Here is a 21,656-nt window from a genome sequence, read left to right as displayed (position 1 = left end):
TTAACGTGAATAACTTCCCGAATGCTGGCACTCCGTAATTGCTCAACTACATTATGAAAACGTAGCCATTATAAAACTGAGTCTATAGTGTCGTGAAACCTCTAGTTGCGAATAAAGCTATGCGGCCTTTGGAAACACCTCATCATTCTTGACTTTTTTATTTGCTACAATTTTTATGATAAAGTAAATGGTTACTGGATATTGAGTGTTTTTACTGTTATTTGCAATGTCTCTGAGCTGCCATTACCTTCCAAAAAAGTTGTTTGTATCTAACTGTATTCATCATAATTATTCAGCAGGCATTAGGGTGGGTCAGGAGCGCAACATGGACGCACATATGTTCGCCTGCAAATTCTCAGAAATTGTCTCAAACAATCATAGAATTACCGAAAATATTATTCATAATTTTCGAACGACAGATGAGACGTCAAAATTGGCTTGTGCCTTGCAGCTAAAAGGAAATATACTAACGATTTTGTACACAGGGCAGCTACGGCTAAATCTTACTTTGTTAATATTGAAGAACCTTCAAAGCGAATTTTACTAACAAAGACTTATGAATTGATGGGATTTTTCCATGAAAGAAGACTCTTCGAGCCGCTTTAGCTGTTTGTAGTCCATTACTAGAAACACTGTCGTTGCAGGTGAATCCTCATATGATGCACTGTTCATTAAAACGCAATTTTTTTTAGAAAAAGGGATTTTTTTTTAACTTTTAAAAATATTTGTCAAACGTGCTTTAACTGAAAAAACTCTGAATTCCAAAAAATATCATTCACGTGATTAGCCCTCAAACTATCGGGAAGCTACGATGTCCCATAGCACAGTTGTAAATTGAAAATGTTAATCCAGTGTATGATCCTGGTTTTGTTGCTCAAGGCGAAGTCCACGCAACCCACAACTGCTGTTCTGCCGATGTTTCCCGTACTGGTTCCACGTCTGCCACAGCAAACGACAGTTATAGGAATGCTTTTACTTACCTCATGATTTTATGAAGGCACCTTTACAAAAATACTTGGTAAGTAACGTTTCTTACACCTCTAGCATTTGCTGTAGATTTACCAGAACAGTCGACCAGATATATTGCCACAGGTTCATTCATTTTTATAATTTTCCATCACAGGGAGTCGCATGATTTATGGTATCAAATCTCGGGATAAATGTTTGCCGGTATGAGCTTCTAGTACAACACTCCCAGGTACCAGACCATAGCGTTGGCGCACCACACAGTCGCCATTTCGCATTTGCTAAATAGTAAGTGATGGTTAAATGAATTAATACTAGTGTTAGTTGCTGACATTTACTTTCTCAGATCCCCACAGATGTTACTTACTGCGAATATTGTTTAAGATATTTACTCGGTTTAACCACAAATATTAATGGCTGTAATTATTTTTATAATAGATCAGATCACCCCATGAGTCCAGTTTGACATTCACCTATTTTTCTTGAGTCATTAGTCTTCAACTGGTATGATGCGGTCCGCTACGAATTCCTCTCCCGTGCCAACCTCTTTATCTCAGAGTAGCAATTGCAACCTACTACCTCAATTATTTGCTGGATGTATTCCAATTTCTCTCTACATTTTTTGCCCTCTACAGCTCCCTCTAGTCAGTGTTTTCCATATATTCCATTCCTCTCCGAGTCGGCGCAGAACCTCCTCATTCCTTACCTTATCAGTCCACTTAATTTTCAACATCTGAGTTTCTCGCTGTCATCATTTCTGTTGCTTCTCAGTACTGTCGTCTTTCTTCGATTTACTCTCTATCTACACTCCTGGAAATTGAAATAAGAACACCGTGAATTCATTGTCCCAGGAAGGGGAAACTTTATTGACACATTCCTGGGGTCAGATACATCACATGATCACACTGACAGAACCACAGGCACATAGACACAGGCAACAGAGCATGCACAATGTCGGCACTAGTACAGTGTATATCCACCTTTCGCAGCAATGCAGGCTGCTATTCTCCCATGGAGACGATCGTAGAGATGCTGGATGTAGTCCTGTGGAACGGCTTGCCATGCCATTTCCACCTGGCGCCTCAGTTGGACCAGCGTTCGTGCTGGACGTGCAGACCGCGTGAGACGACGCTTCATCCAGTCCCAAACATGCTCAATGGGGGACAGATCCGGAGATCTTGCTGGCCAGGGTAGTTGACTTACACCTTCTAGAGCACGTTGGGTGGCACGGGATACATGCGGACGTGCATTGTCCTGTTGGAACAGCAAGTTCCCTTGCCGGTCTAGGAATGGTAGAACGATGGGTTCGATGACGGTTTGGATGTACCGTGCACTATTCAGTGTCCCCTCGACGATCACCAGTGGTGTACGGCCTGTGTAGGAGATCGCTCCCCACACCATGATGCCGGGTGTTGGCCCTGTGTGCCTCGGTCGTATGCAGTCCTGATTGTGGCGCTCACCTGCACGGCGCCAAACACGCATACGACCATCATTGGCACCAAGGCAGAAGCGACTCTCATCGCTGAAGACGACACGTCTCCATTCGTCCCTCCATTCACACCTGTCGCGACACCACTGGAGGCGGGCTGCACGATGTTGGGGCGTGAGCGGAAGACGGCCTAACGGTGTGCGGGACCGTAGCCCAGCTTCATGGAGACGGTTGCGAATGGTCCTCGCCGATACCCCAGGAGCAACAGTGTCCCTAATTTGCTGGGAAGTGGCGGTGCGGTCCCCTACGGCACTGCATAGGATCCTACGGTCTTGGCGTGCATCCGTGCGTCGCTGCGGTCCGGTCCCAGGTCGACGGGCACGTGCACCTTCCGCCGACCACTGGCGACAACATCGATGTACTGTGGAGACCTCACGCCCCACGTGTTGAGCAATTCGGCGGTACGTCCACCCGGCCTCCCGCATGCCCACTATACGCCCTCGCTCAAAGTCCGTCAACTGCACATACGGTTCACGTCCACGCTGTCGCGGCATGCTGCCAGTGTTAAAGACTGCGATGGAGCTCCGTATGCCACGGCAAACTGGCTGACACTGACGGCGGCGGTGCACAAATGCTGCGCAGCTAGCGCCATTCGACGGCCAACACCGCGGTTCCTGGTGTGTCTGCTGTGCCGTGCGTGTGATCATTGCTTGTACAGCCCTCTCGCAGTGTCCGGAGCAAGTATGGTGGGTCTTACACACCGGTGTCAATGTGTTCTTTTTTCCATTTCCAGGAGTGTATATTCTATTCTCATTAGGCTGTTCATTCCTGCAATTCTTCTTCACTTTCAGTGAGGATGGTAATATCATCAGTGAATCGTATCATTGATATCCTTTCACCCTGAATTTTAATTCCACTCTTGAAACTTTGTTTTATTTCCAACACTGCTTCTTCGATGTACAGACTGCACAGTAAGTACAAAAGACTACATCCCTGTCTTACACCCTTTTTAATCCGAACAGTCCGTTCTTGGTCATCCACTCTTATTATCCCCTCTTGGCTCTTGTAGAAATTGTATATAACCCGTCTTTCCATATACCTTACCAGTATTTTTCTCAGAATTCCAAACATCTTGCTCCGTTTTACTCTGTTGAACGCTTTTTCCAGGTCTACAAATCCTAGAACAGAGTCTTGATTTTTCTTCAGCCTCACTTCTATTATCAAACGCACAATCGGAATTGCCTCTCTGGTGCCTTTATCTTTCGTAAAGCCAAAATGATTGTCATCTAAAATATCCTCAGCTTTCTTTCCTATTTTTCTGTATGTTAGTCTTGTAAGCAACTTGGATGCATGAGCTGTTAAGCCGAGTGTACAATAATGCTCGCACTTGTCAGCTCTTGCTTTCTTTCGAATTGTGTGAATGATATTTTTCCGAAAGTCATATGGTATATCGCTAGACTCATATAATCTATGCCCAACGTGAATAGTTGTTTTGTTGCCTCTTCCCCAAATGATTTTAGAAATTCTCATGGAATGTTATCTATCCCTTCCGCCTTATTTGTTCTTAAGTCCTCCAAAGTTCTCTTGAATTCTTATTCTAATACTGGATCCCCTATCTTTGCTAAATCGACTCCTGTTTCTTCTTCTATCACGTCAGACAAATCTTACCCCTCTTACGACCTTGAATGAACTTTTCCCATCTATTCCCTCTCTCCTCTGCATTTCACAGTGGGATTCCCGTTGCACTCTTAATGTTACAACGCTTTCTTTTAATTTCACCGAAGGTTGTTTTGACTTTCCTATATGCTGACTCACTCGTTCCGACAATCATTCCTTTCTCGATTTCTTCTCATTCGTCATGCATCCATTTCGCCTTGGCTTCCGTGTGCTTCCTGTTTATTTCATTTCTCAGCGACTTGCATGTCTGTATTCCTGACTTTCCCTGAATATTTGTATACTTCCATTTTTCATCGATTAATTGAAGTATTTCTTTTCTTTTTTCAGTTTAAGCACATCTGGAAAATATTTTTAAGACATTTTCTAAAATTGTTTTCCTTCTTTTATATATTCTAAAAAACTGCAACATAATTAACAGTGTATTGCCTGAGAAGAATGCTGAAGATTAGATGGGTAGATCACATAACTAATGAGGAGGTATTGTATAGAATTGGGGAGAAGAGGAGTTTGTGGCACAACTTGATTAGAAGAAGGGATCGGTTGTTAGGACATGTTCTGAGGCATCAAGGTTTCACCAATTTAGTACTGGAGGGCAGAATGGAGGGTAAAAATCGTAGAGGGGGACCAAGAGATGAATACAGTAAGCAGATTCAGAAGGATGTAGGCTGCAGAAGGTACTGGAGATGAAGAAGCTTGCACAGGATAGAGTCGCGTGGAGAGGTGCATCAAACCAGTCTCAGGACTGAAGACAACAACAGCAACATCGCCTGAGGCTCCATCGCCAGCGAAATCTCTAGTGTTCACAATAAAGAGCTACAAAACAGCTAAAGCAGTTTGAAGAGTCTTCATTCACTGTTAAACCTATCAATTCATAAAACTTTTTTAGCAAAAAAACTGTTTGAAGATTCTTAAAAATTAACAGTACAACGTGAATCACCTAATCAGGATCGTGATGCATGAAGTAGAATTTATTCAAACAATAGAAAAGTTAATAGGTGAGAGAAACCGATAACGCTCCCCACAAATGACTTACAGTTACAGAAAGTTTCTGACTCGCCTGAGCAACTTCCGTCCAAAATCGCCGTCTAAGTGCGCACAGAAGCGGCGCCACATACTCATCGCCAGCGCAATGACCCTGCCGTGACTCCACTCGTCAACACGCCGGTAGCATCTATACGAATCTGCCTTGTCTCAGTCTACGAAGACCGACAAATTGGAGGAGGTGAGCTGACTAATAAAGATGACGAATTCTTTCGTGGTAAAGAAATTTACGCCAGTCAGAGTACAGGACAGACGACACCTGATTATGCATTCTGAAAATCTTCCATCGGATCAACATCTGAAATATGAACTAACATGTCTGTAGCGCGTGGCTCTCAAGAACCAAACGCAAGAGAGGTCGTTACAAAAACCCGTCAGTGTAACGCTCCGACGCCACGTTTGAGTAGCATTTTAAGCCAACAATGAAACTCCAGCTGTTGTTTCCAGGTCTCTGCCGCAAAGCTAAACCATGAAGCTCTACCTGAACTTAACCAGCGGCATGCGTTCGTTATTACATCAACATTCATTCAAGGTAGCGATCGACCATGTTTAGAATAGGTGGTTACAGTTACAGTTATATAGTGTGTTTAATATCAAATGTAGTAAAACTGAGAATAAAACATATTCAGTTTCGTTCCCAGCGTGATCCTCAAAATTAAAAAAACCACAAAATTTCGAAACAGTTCCCCCTACTATTTCCCGCCACGTCTAGTGGATATACATCCATGAGCTATCGGCCGAGTGCTTCTCAGCCATGATCAAGAGGTTTTATGGATCGTGACCGGGCCAAATATCTCACGAAATAAGTGTCAAACGAAAAAACTACAAAGATCGAAACTTGTCTAGCCTGAAGGGGCAACCAGATGGAGCTATGGTTGGACCGCTAGATGGCGCTGCCATAGGTCAAACGGATATCAACTGCGTTTTTTTTAAATAGGAACCCCCATTTTTATTAGATATTCGTATAGTACGTAAATAAATATGAATGTTTTAGTTGGACCACTTTTTTCGCTTTGTGATAGATGGCGCTGTAATAGTCACAAACATATGGCTTACAATTTTAGACGAACAGTTGGTAACAGGAAGGTTTTTTAAATTAAAATACAGAACGTAGGTACGTTTGAATATTTTATTTCGGTTGTTCCAATGTGATACATGTACCTTTGTGAACTTATCATTTCTGAGAATGCATGCTGTTACAGCGTGATTACCTGTAAATACCACATTAATGCAATAATGTTCGTCAACCTCAATGCATTTGGCAATACGTGTGACGACATTCCTCTCAACAGCGAGTAGTTCGCCTTCTGTAATGTTCGCACATTCATTGACAATGCGCTGGCGCATGTTGTCAGGCGTTGTCGGTGGATCACAATAGCAAATATCCTTCAACTTTCCCCACAGAAAGAAATCCGGGGACGTCAGATCCGGTGAACGTGCGGGCCATAATATGGTGCTTCGACGACCAATCCACCTGTCATGAAATATGCTATTCAATACCGCTTCAACCGCACGCGAGCTATGTGCCGGGCATCCATCATGTTGGAAGTACATCGCCATTCTGTCATGCATTGAAACATCTTGTAGTAACATCGGTAGGACATTACGTAGCAAATCAGCATACATTGCACCATTTAGAATGCCATAGATAAAATGGGGGCCAATTATCCTTCCTCCCATAATGCCGCGCCATACGTTAGCCCGCCAAGTTCGCTGATGTTCCACTTGTCGCAGCCATCGTGGAATTTCCGTTGCCCAATAGTCCATGTTACGCCGGTTTACGTTACCGCTGTTGGTGAACGACGCTTCGTCGCTAAATAGCACACGTGCAAAAAATCTGTCATCGTCCCGTAATTTCTCTTGTGCCCAGTGGCAGAACTGTAGACGACGTTCAAAGTCGCCACCATGCAATTCCTGGTGCATAGAAATATGGTACGGGTGCAATCGATGTTGATGTAGCATTCTCAACACCGACGTTTTTGAGACTCCCGATTCTCGCGCAATTTGTCTGCTACTGATGTGCGGCTTAACCGCGACAGCACCTAAAACACCTACTTGAACATCATCATTTGTTGCAGGTCGTGGTTGACGTTTCACATGTGGCTGAACACTTCCTGTTTCCTTAAATAACGTAACTATCCGGCGAACGGTCCGGACACTTGGATGATGTCCAGGATACCGAGCAGCATACATAGCACACGCCCCTTGGGCATTTTGACCACAATAGCCATACATCAACACGATATCGACCTTTTCCGCAATTGGTTAACGGTCCATTTTAACACGGGTAATGTATCACGAAGCAAATACCGTCCGCACTGGCGGAATGTTACGTGATACCACGTACTTATACGTTTGTGACTATTACAGCGCCATCTATCACAAAGCGAAAAAAGTGGTCCAACTAAAACATTCATATTTCTTTACGCACTACACGAATATGTAATTTTTAGAAAACGCAGTTGATATCCGTTTGACCTATGACAGCGCAACCTTTGGTGACATTAAAAGCAACGGTGGTAACATTAAGAGTGCAACGGGAATTTCACTGTTAAATGCAGAGGAGAGAGCAGATAGGTGGAAAGAATACATTGAAAGCCTCTATGAGGGTGAAGATTTGTCTGATGTGATAGAAGAAGAAACAGGAGTCGATTTAGAAGAGATAGGGGTCCAGTATTAGAATCGAAATTTAAAAGAGCTTTGGAGGACTTACGGTCAAATAAGGCAGAAGGGATAGACAACATTCCATCAGAATTTCTAAAATCATTGGGGGAAGTGGCAACAAAACGACTATTCACGTTGGTGTGTAGAATATATGAGTCTGGCGACATACCATCTGACTTTCGGAAAAGCATCATCCACACAATTCCGAAGACGGCAAAAGCTGACAAGTGCGAGAATTATCGCACAATCAGCTTAACAGCTCATGCATCGAAGCTGCTTACAAGAATAATATACAGAAGAATGGAAAAGATAATTGAGAATGCGCTAGGTGACGATCAGTTTGGCTTTAGGAAAAGTAAAGGGACGAGAGAGGCAATTCTGACGTTACAGGTATAATGGAAGCAAGGCTAAAGAAAAATCAAGACACTTTCATAGGATTTGTCGACCTGGAAAAAGCGTTCGACAATATAAAATGGTGCAAGCTGTTCGAGATTCTGAAAAAAGTATGTACAGCAACCAAGAGGGAATAATAAGAGTGGACGATCAAGAACGAAGTGCTCGTATTAAGAAGGGTGTAAGACAAGGCTGTAGCCTTTCGCCCCTACTCTTCAATCTGTACATCGAGGAAGCAATGATGGAAATAAAAGAAAGGTTCAGGAGTGGGATTAAAATACAAGGTGAATGGATATCAATGATACGATTCGCTGATGACATTGCTATCCTGAGTGAAAGTGAAGAAGAATTAAACGATCTGCTGAACGGAATGAACAGTCTAATGAGTACACAGTATGGTTTGAGAGTAAATCGGGGAAAGACGAAGGTAATGAGAAGTAGTAGAAATGAGAACAGCGAGAAACTTAACATCAGGATTGATGGTCACGAAGTCAATGAAGTTAAGGAATTCAGTAAAATAACCAGTGACGGACGGAGCAAGGAGGACATCAAAAGCAGACTCGATATGGCAAAAAAGGCATTTCTGGCCAAGAGAAGTCTACTAATATCAAATACCGGCCTTAATTTGAGGAAGAAATTTCTGAGGATGTACGTCTGGAGTACAGCATTGTATGGTAGTGAAACATGGACTGTGGGAAAACCGGAACAGAAGAGAATCGAAGCATGTGAGATGTGGTGCTATAGACGAATGTTGAAAATTAGGTGGACTGATAAGGTAAGGAATGAGGAGGTTCTATGCAGAATCGGAGAGGAAAGAAATATGTGGAAAACACTGATAAGGAGAAGGGACAGGATGATAGGACATCTGCTAAGACATGAGGGAGTGACTTCCATGGTACTAGAGGGAGCTGTAGAGGGCAAAAACTGTAGAGGAAGACAGAGATTGGAATACGTCAAGCAAATAGTTGAGGACGTAGGTTGCAAGTGCTACTCTGAGATGAAGAGGTTAGCACAGGAAAGGAATTCGTGGCGGGCCGCATCAAACCAGTCAGTAGACTGACGATCAAAAAAAGTCAATCCGATCGTCATTTAACAAATCCTCAATTTTCTTTTCCATTCTTCTCTGTATTTTTCTTCTCAGCAACTTGGATGAACGAGCTGTTGAGCTGATTGCGCGATAATTCTTGCACTTGTCGGCACTTGCAATCTTCAGAATTGTCTGGATGATGCTTTTCCGAAAGTCCTATGATATGTCGTCAGACACATACAGTCTACACACCAAACTGAATAGTCGTTTTGTTATCATTTCCACAAATTATTTTAGAAATTCTGGTGGAATGATATCTATCCCTTCTGCCTAATTCGATCTTCAGTCTTCCAACGTGTTTTAAAATTATGATTCTAATATTGGATTCCCTATCTCTCCTATATCGACACCTGTTTCTTCCTCTATCACGTCATCAGATAAGTCTTCCCTCTCATAGAGGCCATCGATGTACCATTTCCACCTACTAGCTGCATTTAACAGTGGGATTCCCGTTGCGCTCCTAATGTTCCAACTCTTGCTTTTAATTTCACCACACCAAAGGTTGTTTTGACTTTTCTAGATGCTGAGTCGGTCCATCCGACAATCATATCTTTTTCGATTTATACATTTTTCATACAGCCATTTAGCCTTAGATTCCCTGCACCTATTTATTTCATTCCTATGTGACTTGTATGTCTGTACTTCTGAATTTCCCTGAACATTTTTGTACTTCCTTTTTTCATCAATCAACTGAACTACTTCTTCTTTTGCACACTAAGCTATTCCTTACAGCAGTATTATAGCTTTAGAGACTTTCAATCGTATTTTTTCATTCCTTAGTACTTCCGTATCCCACTTCCTTGCACTCTGATTCTTCCTGACTACTCTCTTAAAATTCAGCCTACTCTTCGTCACTACTGAATTGTGATATGAGACGATATCTGCTTTTGGGAACGGCTTACAGTCCAGTATCTGATTTCGGAATTTGTGCCTGAGCATGACGTAATCAAACAAAAATATCTCGTATTTCCAGGCCTTTTCCAAGTATACCTGCTCTTCTTGTGATTCTTGAACAGAGGATTCGCTATTACTAGCTAAATTTCATTGCAGAACTCAGTTAGTCTTTCTCCTCTCTCATTCCTGTTCCCATGGCCATATTATCCCATAACTCATTCTTCTACTCCTTCCCCTACAACCGCATTCTAATCCCAAAGACTTATACATTTTCATCTCCCTTTATGTACTGAATTACCCGTTGAATATCTCTTTGTACCTCTTCATCTTCCGCCTTACGATGGCGATATGTATACCTGCACTACCACTTTTGTTATCGATTTCCTGCCGATTCTGATGACAACTAACCTATTACTAAATCGTTCGAAGTCACTCACTCTCCGCACTACCTCTTTTATTCATAAAGAATTCTATTCCCGTTACAACATTTTCTGGTGTGGTTGATATTGCCCTATGCTCCATGTTACTTCACTAACACCCACTATGTCTGGAAACAGCCTTAGCATTTTCGTTTTCATATTTTCTGTCTTCCCTACCACGTCCATACTCCTGATATACCACGAACCGATTCGTAGAACATTATCCCTTCTTGAATTTAAAATTAGAACAGTCTTGATCGCATTTTTTTTTATTTATTGGAGTGAGTGACCGGTTTCGACGCTTTCGTAGAATCATTTTCAGACTCTGTAAAGATATATTGCCAAAGTAGTGTAGACGCTATAATAAGCATGTTGTTGTTGTTGTGGTCTTCAGTCCTGAGACTGGTTTGATGCAGCTCTCCATGCTACTCTATCCTGTGCAAGCTTTTTCATCTCCCAGTACCTACTGCAACCTACATCCTTCTGAATCTGCTTAGTGTATTCATATAAAAGATATATAAAAATAAGATAAATAGTAATAAATTATACCCAGAGTGGTGGATGGACACTGCCAGACGAGTTTCGTCGACCCTCGACGCTCGTGTAACTGCTGACTGCATAGAGGGAACAGGCATTAATAGGGCTGGACACACCCACTGTTCTGAGTATGACATCATATAAAGCCAATCAGAAAACACGTTCATGATTAGATAACTTAATACATAACTATGAAGGAACACTTATTGATCATTATTCGTCAATGAATATAAATTATACTATTAAAATGGTTCATTGGTATGAAATAGTGTATGCTGCCCTCGAAACTCAGAACTACAAATCTGCACCAAAGATTGTGGTTGCCCCAGCGTTTACGTGGATAATCGAGGGTTACCATGGAAATGGCGTCCTGTTCCGCTGTGGACGTGCTGTCAAAGACTGTACTATGGGGAGTTACGTCGTACATTACATTTATGTTCCATAGAAATACCGTTAATTTTGCTCTCTTCTGATGTCAGCGCCATGAAAATAACTGTACTATGGCAGAATCGCTCTAATATTTCTGTAATAACAGCGGAACGATGTTACTAAAGTGCATCGATAGTTGCCGTAGAAACGGCGACCTAGCTCGGTGAGGCAGGTATCAGATGATCAGAGATTATTGCGTACTGCGAAAGATATCTCAAGGGTTGACATTTCGACCATGAAAACAGTGTTTGCATAGATAAATCGGCAGATGTTATAGAAATAGCATCTTATTTTCATTGCGACAAATTATGGTGATGTAACAAAGTTATAATTGGCGTCATTTGACGCCTTTGTCAATATAGCATAGTATTCGTCATTATGACAAAATTATACTTCATAAAAGGATAAAACTAAAGGGTTAAAATCAGCTTAAAAATCTCTTCACAAGAAATTCTCTATGTCAGGTTATAATATTGGCAACAGGATGCTATAAAAGTGTATGGTGATTGGTTGGAACAGTTGCCTGATACCGCTATGGCAAAGTACAAAGCGTACATAAAAAATAAGCGACGACTAGCAGCCTTTGATGGAAAAATATGAATAACAAAATAAAAATTAGCAAAGTTTGAAGTGACAGTTTTTAAAATAAGAACCATAATAAAAGTGAGATACAGATAGTTAAAAAGATAGTTATAAAATACTAATGATAAAACAAGCGTCGGCTTAATATAAAAATATATGAATGTAATAATACGAAAACGAAAGAGCAGTTCTTTATAATAGGTCTTCAAAAAGGCCATAAAAATGTTTTTCCCTAAAGTCTAGCTGTTCATTGAGTAAAGCTAGGGGTTCACTTTTACGATGTGCATAGATTTCAATTTCCTCTAATGCATTAAGTAACGGTCCTTTTGGGGCAAAGTGAAGGACTTTTAAATTTATGAATTAATCCTTTGGAATGGTTGCAGTCATCAAATGTTGGCCGAACACTGATTTATTACGACTGGTACAAGCCGCATGTTCTTTAAACCTATTAGCAAAGCTACGGCCAGTTTGTCCGATACAGTCATCACACTGTATTTTATTTATTTATTTTTATTTATTTATTTATGCATTTATTTTACCTGGCAAGATTAGGGCCTTCAGGCCCTCTCTTACACCTAACCCGGCATACTCAGATTGAACAAATTTCAGTTTCTACAGAACATTAAGGACATATAACATGTTATACAGTATTAACGTTAAAGAAAAAAAATAGAGATTATAAAAGTAGTACAATGATAATTATAACAATCAAAAAATAATCATAACAATCAAGAATAATAATAATAGTAATAGTAATGACTATGTATATGAAAGTAAACATATTTTTCTTTTATGAATGTCAGTCCTATTGCTAGTTGGGAATTTTCTCGTTATATTCTTGCAGCCTGTGAGTTATTCTCATCGAGCAGAGGCATAAGACGATAGAATGGGGTGAAAGAGATATAGAAGAGGTAGATAGGTTAGAGGAAGAGAAATAGAATGGTAAAATTCGAAGCTATGATGGACAGGAGAAAGAAAGAGATGAGAGGGGCACAACAATGGTGGCTATACCGTCCCTAATATGTAATTCTTGAGTTCCCTCTTGAATGTTGAGTGGTTCTGGATAAGACGCAGATCACAGGGGAGCGCGTTCCATAGTCGTATGGCTGAGATGGAGAAGGACACGGAGAAAGATTTTGTGTTATGTAAAGGTACAGCCAAGATGCTAGACGTATCCGATCTGGTATTGCGGTTGTGGAATGATGATAGGTGTTTAATGTGAGAACATAAGTATTGGGGGAACCAGTGGCTAAGAAATCAATGAAGTAAGCACATCGTGTGGTGATCGCGTGCCTTATGTGGGCGTATCCAACCTAGCTGGGAGTATAAAGGACTGATATGATCATACAACCGTATATTGCACACGTATCTAGCGCAAGCATTCATCACTAGCTCGAGGCATCTCGAATTTTCACTATTTGTGCCGTGTTGAACTACATCACAGTAGTAAAGATTAGGCAAGACCAGTATACTCCTGAATTTTGATATTTTGTGTTCTTTTTTTTTATTAATATTGTGTCTGAGTCTACTTTGAAGCTGATTATTGATAACAAATGCTATTGTGAGCTCGGTATTTTTAAATAATTTGTTTATTTTATCCGAGATATACCCCATGTATGTCATTTTGGAGTCTTTTCGATGACCGGATTCAGGTGCACTATGTGTATCCTGTATCTTATTAAACATGAAGTCAATGTCATTGGGATTGAAATAATTTACACTAGCAATCTACTTCAATATTAGTCTCTCTTTCTGTAGTTCCTCTGTGGTGAGTGGTAATTTATTTAGTCTATTGGTCATTGACTGGAAGAATGCTTTATTCTGTCTGGATGGATGGCAGGAGTTGGCGTTAATAATGACATCTGTTGTTATTGGTTTTCTGTAAATTGCAAATTGATGTCTATTCTCTGTGTTTGTAATAGTTATATCTAAAAAGTTTATACATTTATGAATTTTATGTTTTACTGTAAAGATCAGTTTTGGGTGTATACTATTTAAATAATTTTTCAGGATATCTTTTTCATCTATGGTCCCATTTAAGAGTAAAAGTTTATCTATCGCTTATAGTAGATGATTTTATTAGCAATTTCCGGGTTTTGTTCAAAGCATTGTAGTTCAGTATGATTAACAAAGATATCTGTTATGGTATCGGCTAGGGAATCTTTTGAAAATAGATTTTACCGTTGAAAGAACAATAGTTAAAAGCAAATGTGTGTTCTATTAGATCGATGAACTCTGTAGCTTCTTCTGCGTCCATATTTTATGTTGTAATAAGTTATTTTTAATAATATCAATAGTTTCTTTTATTGGTATATTAGTGTATCGATAACATTCCATCAGAATTTCAAAAATCATTGGGGGAGTGGCAACAAAACGACTATTCGCTTTGGTACGTAGAATATATGAGTCTGTCGACGGACCATCTGACTTTCGCAAAAATATCATCCACGAAGTTCCAAGACTGCAAGACCTGTCAACTGCGAGAATTATCGCACAATCAGCTTAACAACTTATGCATCCAAGTTGCTGACAAGCATAATATACAGAAGAATGGACAATAAAATTGAGGATGTATTGGATGACATCAGTTTGGCTTTAGGAAAGGTACAGGCACCGCCGCGCGGGATTGGCCGAGCGGTCTAGGGCACTGCAGTCATAGACTATGCGGCTGGTCCCGGCGGAGGTTCGAGTCCTCCCTCGGGCATGGGTGTGTGTGTTTGTCCTGAGGATAATTTAGGTTAAGTAGTGTGTAAGCTTAGGGACTGATGACCTTAGCAGTTAAGTCCCATAAAATTTCACACACTGACTGCGAGAAAATGGAAGAAAGACGAAAGTAATGAGAAGTAGTAGAAATGAGAACAGCGAGAAACTTAAATTCAGGATTGATGAATACGAAACAGATGCAGTTAAGTAATTTTGATACCTAGGCAGCAAAATAACCAATGATGGGCGGAGCAAGAAGGACTCAAAAGTTGACTAGCACCGGCAAAAAGTTCATTCCTGGCCGAGATAGCTCTACTAGTATCAAACATAGATCTTAATCTAAGGAAGAAATTTCTGAGAATGTTCGTTTGGGGCACAGCATTCTATGTTAGTGAAACACGGTCTGTGGGGAAAACCGGAACAGAAGAGAATCGTAGCATTTGGAGGTGCGTGCTACAGGCTAATGTTGAAAATTAAGTGGAATGGTAAGGTGAGGGATGAGGAGGTTCTGTGCACAATAGGAGAAGGGAATATGTGGAAAAAGCTGACAAGGGTAAGGGACAGGATGACAGGATATCTGTTGAGATATCATGGAATGACTTCAATGGTACTAACGGAAGCTGTAGAGGTTAAAAACTGTAGAGGAAGGCAGAGGCTGGAATACATCTAGCAAATAATTGGTGATGTAGGTTACAAGTGCTACTCTGAGATCAAGAGCTTGGCACTTGGGAGGAATTCTTGACGGGCCGCATAAAACCAGTCAGAAGACTGACGTCTCAAAAAAAATCTTAAACTTTCTCAGTCGTGGAAAGATCCGGCGAATTTGCTGTCCAAGGTAGGGTTTGGCAAGCACGAAGATAAGCAGAAATTCTTGCCGTGTGAGGGCGGGCATTATCTTACTGAAACATAAGCCCAGGATGGCTTGCCCTGAAGGTCGTAGACTATCGCTAACGTGCCGATGTGCCGTAAGGGTGCCGCAGATAACAACTATACGGGCCCTGCTATGGAAATAAGTAGCACCACAGACCATCGCACCTGTTGCTGGGTCATATGGCGGAGGACATTAAGGTTGCAATACCATCGCAGTCAGCGGCGTCTACAGACATGTCTTCGCAAATCGTCGAAACTGAATTCGAAGCGGGACTCGTCACTGATGACAGTTCTACTCCATTCGATGAGATTCCAGGCTGATGTCGTGTCTGGAGGCGTCTCCGAAAGTTCTTCACCAATTGCTTTGAAATGTTGACACTACATCGCATCCGAATACGCGCGTGTTTTTGTATTACTGCTCGAGCGCCATATTCGTGTGGTGTGTGTGTGTGTGTGTGTGTGTGTAATATTTTAATGGGATACGCTTCTAGCAAAAATCTCATGTTGGTTTGTTCTGAGTCTTAAATGTCTGAAACAAATAAAGATATTCACTAATTCCTTTGAAACTTTGACACAAGATTGGATTCGAATACGCGCGTTTTTTATACATCTGCGAGAGCGCCACACACACACACACACACACACACACACACACACACACATATATATATATATATATATATATATATATATATATACATTTTTGTTTATTTGCTATATACAATATATATTCAAATGCCATATGGCACTCCATTAGGAATACAAAAACAGGCGCATATTTGAATGCAAGGCTGTGTCAAGATTTCAAAGGAACTGATAAAGAACTTTCGGAGATTTAAGATTCTGAACAAACGAAAATCCCTTTTTTATTTTTATATATACCATACTCCCCCCCCCCCCTATGAACCATGGACCTTGCCGTTGGTGGGGAGGTTTGCGTGCCTCAGCGATACAGATAGCCATACCGTAGGTACAACCACAACGGAGGGGTATCTGTTGAGAGGCCAGACAAATGTATGGTTCCTGAAGAGGGGCAGCAAACTTTTCAGTAGTTGCAGGGGCAACAGTCTGGATGATTGACTGATCTGGCCTTGTAACACTAACCAAAACGGCCTTGCTGTGCTGGTACTGCGAACGGCTGAAGGCTGGGGGAAACTAGAGCCGTTATTTTTCCCGAGGACATGCAGCTTTACTGTATGGTTAAATGATAATGGCGTCCGCTAGGGTAAAATATTCCGGAGGTAAAATAGTCCCCCATTCGGATCTCCGGACAGGGACTTCTCAAGAGGATGTTATTATCAGGAGAAAGAAAACTGGCGTTCTACGGATCGGAATCGGAGCGTGGAAAGTCAGGTCCCTTAATCGGGCAGGTAGGTTAGAAAATTTAAAAAGGGAAATGGATAGGTTAAAGTTAGATATAGTGGGAATTAGTGAAGTTCGGTGGCAGGATGAACAAGACTTTTGGTCAGGTGACTACAAGGTTATAAACACAAAATCAAATAGGGGTAATGCAGGAGTAGATTTAATAATGAATAGGAAAATAGGAATGCGGGTAAGCTACTACAAACAGCATAGTGAACGCATTATTGTAGCCAAGATAGATACGAACCCCACGCCTACCACAGTAGTACAAGTTTATATCCCAACTAGCTGTGCAGATGACCAAGAAATTGAAGAAATGTGTGATGAAATAAAAGAAATTATTCAGATAGTGACGGGAGACGAAAATTTAATAGTCATGGGTGACTGGAATTCGTCAGTAGGAAAAATGAGAGAAGGAAATGTAGTAGGTGAATATGGTTCAAATGGCTCTGAGCACTATGGGACTTAACTTCTGAGGTCATCAGTCCCCTAGAACTTAGAACTACTTAAACCTAACTAACCTAAGGACATCACACACATCCATGCCCAGGCAGGATTCGAACCTGCGACCGTAGCGGTCGCGCGGTTCCAGACTGTAGCGCCTACAACCGCTCGGCCACCCAGGCCGGCAGGTGAATATGGATTGGGGGTAAGAAATGAAAGAAGAAGCCACCTGGTAGAATTTTGCACAGAGCACAACTTAATCATAGCTAACACTTGGTTCAAGAATCATAAAAGAAGGTTGTATACAGGGAAGAATCCTGGAGATACTGACAGGTTTCAGATAGATTATATAATGGTAAGACAGAGATTTAGGAACCAGGTTTTAAATTGTAAGACATTTCCAGGGGCGGATGTGGACTCTGACCACAATCTGTTGGTTATGAACTGTAGATTAAAACTGAAGAAACTGCAAAAAGGTGGGAATTTAAGGAGATGGGACCTGGATAAACTGAAAGAACCAGACTTGTACACAGTTTCAGGGAGAGCATAAGGAACAATTGACAAGAATCGGGGAAAGAAATACAGTAGAAGACGAATGGGTAGCTTTGAGGGATGAAGTAGTGAAGGCAGCAGAGGATCAAGTAGGTAAAAAGACGAGGGCTAGTAGAAATCCTTCGGTAACAGAAGAAATACTGAATTTAATTTATGAAAGAAGAAAATATAAAAATGCAGTAAATGAAGCAGGCAAAAAGGAATACAAACGTCTCAAAAATGAGATCGACAGGAAGAGCAAATAGGCTAAACAGGGACGGCTAGAGGACAAATGTAAGGATGTAGAGACTTATCTCACCAGGGATAAGATAGATAGATACTGCCTACAGGAAAATTAAAGAGACCTTTAGAGAAAAGAGAACCACTTGTATGAATATCAAGAGCTCAGATGAAAACCCAGTTCTAAGCAAAGGAGGGAAAGCAGAAAGGTGGAAGAAGTATATAGAGGGTCTACACAAGGGCGATTTACTTGAGGATAATATTATGGAAGTGGAAGAGGATGTAGATGAAGATGAAATGGGAGATACGATACTCCGTGAAGAGTTTGACAGAGCACTGAAAGATCTGAGTCGAAACAAAGCCCCGGGAGTAGACAACATTCCTTTAGAACTACTGACGGCCTTTCGAGAGCCAGTCCTGACAAAACTCTACTATCTGGTGAGCAAGATGTATGAGATAGGCGAAATACCCTCAGACTTCAAGAAGAATATAATAATTCCAATCCCAAAGAAAGCAGGTGTTGACAGATGTGAAAATTACCGAACTATCAGTTTAATAAGTCACAGCTGCAAAATACTAACGCGAATTCTTTACAGTCGAATGGAAAAACTAGTAGAAGCCGACCTCGGGGAAGATCAGTTTGGATTCCGTAGACGTATCGGAACACGTGAGGCAATACTGACCCTACGACTTATCTTAGAAGCTAGTTTAAGGAAAGGCAAACCTATGTTTCTAGCATTTGTAGACTTCGAGAAAGCTTTTGACAATGTTGACTGGAATACTCTCTTTCAAATTCTGAAGGTGGCAGGGGTAAAATATAGGGAGCGAAAAGCTATTTACAATTTGTACAGAAACCAGATGGCAGTTATAAGAGTCGAGGGACTTGAAAGGGAAGCAGTGGTTGGGAATGGAGTGATACAGGGTTGTAGCCTCTACCCGATGTTATTCAATCTGTATATTGAGCAAGCAGTGAAGGAATCACAAGAAAAATTCGATGTAGGTATTAAAATCCATGGAGAAGAGACAAAAACTTTGAGGTTCGCCGATGACATTGTAATTCTGTCAGAGACAGCAAAGGACTTGGATGAGCAGTTGAACGGAATGGATAGTGTCTTGAAAGGAGGATATAAGATGAACATCAACAAAAGCAAAACAAGGATAATGGAATGTAGTCGAATGAAGTCAGGTGATGCTGAGGGAATTGGATTAGGAAATGAGACACTTAAAGTAGTAAAGGAGTTGTGCTATTTGGGGAGCAAAATAACTGATGATGGTAGAAGTAGAGAGGATATAAAATGTAGACTGGCAATGGCAAGGAAAGCGTTTCTGAAGAAGAGAAATTTGTTAACATCGAGTATAGATTCAAGTGTCAGGAAGTCGTTTCTGAAAGTATTTGCATGGAGTGTAGCCATGTATGGAAGTGAAACATGGACGATAACTAGGTTGGACAAGAAGAGAATAGAAGCTTTCGAAATGTGCTGCTACAGAAGAATGCTGAAGATTAGATGGGTAGTTCACATAACTAATGAGGAAGTATTGAATAGGATTGGGGAGAAGAGACGTTTGTGGCACAACGTAACTAGAAGAAGGGATCGGTTGGTAGGACATGTTCTGAGGCATCAGGGGTCACCAGTTTAGTACTGGAGGGCAGCGTTGAAGGTAAAAATCGTAGAGGGAGACCAAGAGATGAATACAGTAAGCAGATTCAGAAGGATGTAGGTTGCAGTAGGTACTGGGAGATGAAGAAGCTTGCACAGGATAGAGTAGCTTGGAGAGTTGTATCAAACCAGTCTCTGGACTGAAGACCACAACAACAATAACATATACCATACGGCGCTCCAGTAGTTCTACAAAAACACGCTCATATTCGAATGGAAAGTTGTGTCATAATTTCAAACCAATCGGTGAAGAACTTTCGAAGATATATCACTTTTTACAAACAAACATTTAAATTATTACTTATATAGATATTCATAAACGGTACCGTAAGCTGGAAGCTGTGCAGACTACCTAAATTTATCAAACTGTTATTTCACGATATCGCAAACTCTCACTTGCAAGTCTTTCGCTTTTGACCACATCCTGTGTGGCATCAGCCAGACGCCCGTGGCCAGTATCGTGTACTAACCCTCATTTGTTTTTGTTCTCCACAGAGCCTTTCGACACGGCGTCGTGGATGCTGGTGGGCGCCGTGGCGATCCAGGCGGCAACCTTCACCATTTTCCTCTTCGAGTGGCTCAGCCCTTCCGGCTTCGACATGAAGGTCAGGACCACTGTTCACGCCAGCAATAAGCACGCTGCGCTGCTTTCAATCCAGACAAATCGGTGTTTGCCTGCTCTCAGGCTGGTGCCGTTTCTGAACCCACGGCCACGATTCACAAGTACAGTCGACTTCCCACCCATACCATATATACGACGGTCCTCAATAGAGGTTTTCCACAGCGTAGGGGTGGCAATGCATCATATTCGGCTTCAGAACTAAACGGGTAGAGCTGTTGCTGTACTAAGTGCACTGAGACATATAATACTGGGTATAACCTTTCACATTTGAATGAATACAACACAATAAGACAAAGAAACGCTCTTCTTACATCACGATGCAAGGCGGACCTCCCACTCTCAGACTCGCTTGGCTGGGCTTCAAAAGTGGAATCTTCGGGGGCCGTCTCATGAGTGGGATAAGGTTTCCTTTAACCGAAACGGCGAAAATTTTCCAAAAATGTTATACACTCAGTCTATTCATAAGAAACCACCTATCACCTATCACAAAATAATGTTCTTTCAGTTATTTATGCTGCTCTCGTTTAGGAATAGTTAATCATAAGTTATTTCTCCATTCGAAACTTCACTTTGGAGGTAAAAAATAATTTTGAAAAAGAGCACATTCAGACTGAATATAAATGTGCACACAGTTCTAGAACATTTGCCACACTTACGCCTACATTGACAATACAACCACCAAATTTGTGTTACATACACAGAAAATTGTGCTCACTCTGCTGAATTATTCATTATTGTCATATTTATTATATGGAGAAAATTATTAAGCAGCCAGTATAATCCTTAAATATATCCACCATTCCAAAATGTGATACATTTGATTCCCAAAAGGGACAGACTGTTTCCTCTGGCCCAGCCACCAGCCACACAGCAGTGTACCGCGGATTTCCGCCTTTCCCATACCCCAGCCACACAACCCTGGGAGACCACACCTGCAGCAGTAAAGTCATTGTTGAAAAAGCAACAAATTAAAACAAAAGTAGGCTAAAAGCAGTACAGTCAGAAAGCAATGCCTGCGACCAAAGCTATGGGAAGTCCACTACAAAGAAAGGAAACTGAGGAGACTGATTCTGATTTCGATTTGTCTTGAGTGACAACAGCATGGTTG

The 21,656-nt window shown here is 41.3% G+C and overlaps 1 protein-coding gene across 1 annotated transcript in view; it reads left to right on the top strand.

Annotated features, from left to right (window-relative positions):
- LOC124788941 (glutamate receptor ionotropic, NMDA 2B-like) overlaps nt 1-21,656 on the top strand; it is a 282,134-nt gene that overhangs the window by 8,697 nt on the left and 251,781 nt on the right. The window contains exon 3 of the mRNA XM_047256228.1: nt 20,422-20,531. Within this exon, the coding sequence (XP_047112184.1) occupies nt 20,422-20,531 (110 nt within the window). The remainder of the gene's footprint in view (nt 1-20,421; nt 20,532-21,656) is intronic.

This window comes from Schistocerca piceifrons, chromosome 3 (genome assembly GCF_021461385.2).
Source record: "Schistocerca piceifrons isolate TAMUIC-IGC-003096 chromosome 3, iqSchPice1.1, whole genome shotgun sequence".
Classification (NCBI taxonomy): domain Eukaryota; kingdom Metazoa; phylum Arthropoda; class Insecta; order Orthoptera; family Acrididae; genus Schistocerca; species Schistocerca piceifrons.
The sequence above is the reverse complement of the archived record's forward strand: the minus strand, read 5'-3'. Positions and strand labels throughout refer to the sequence as shown.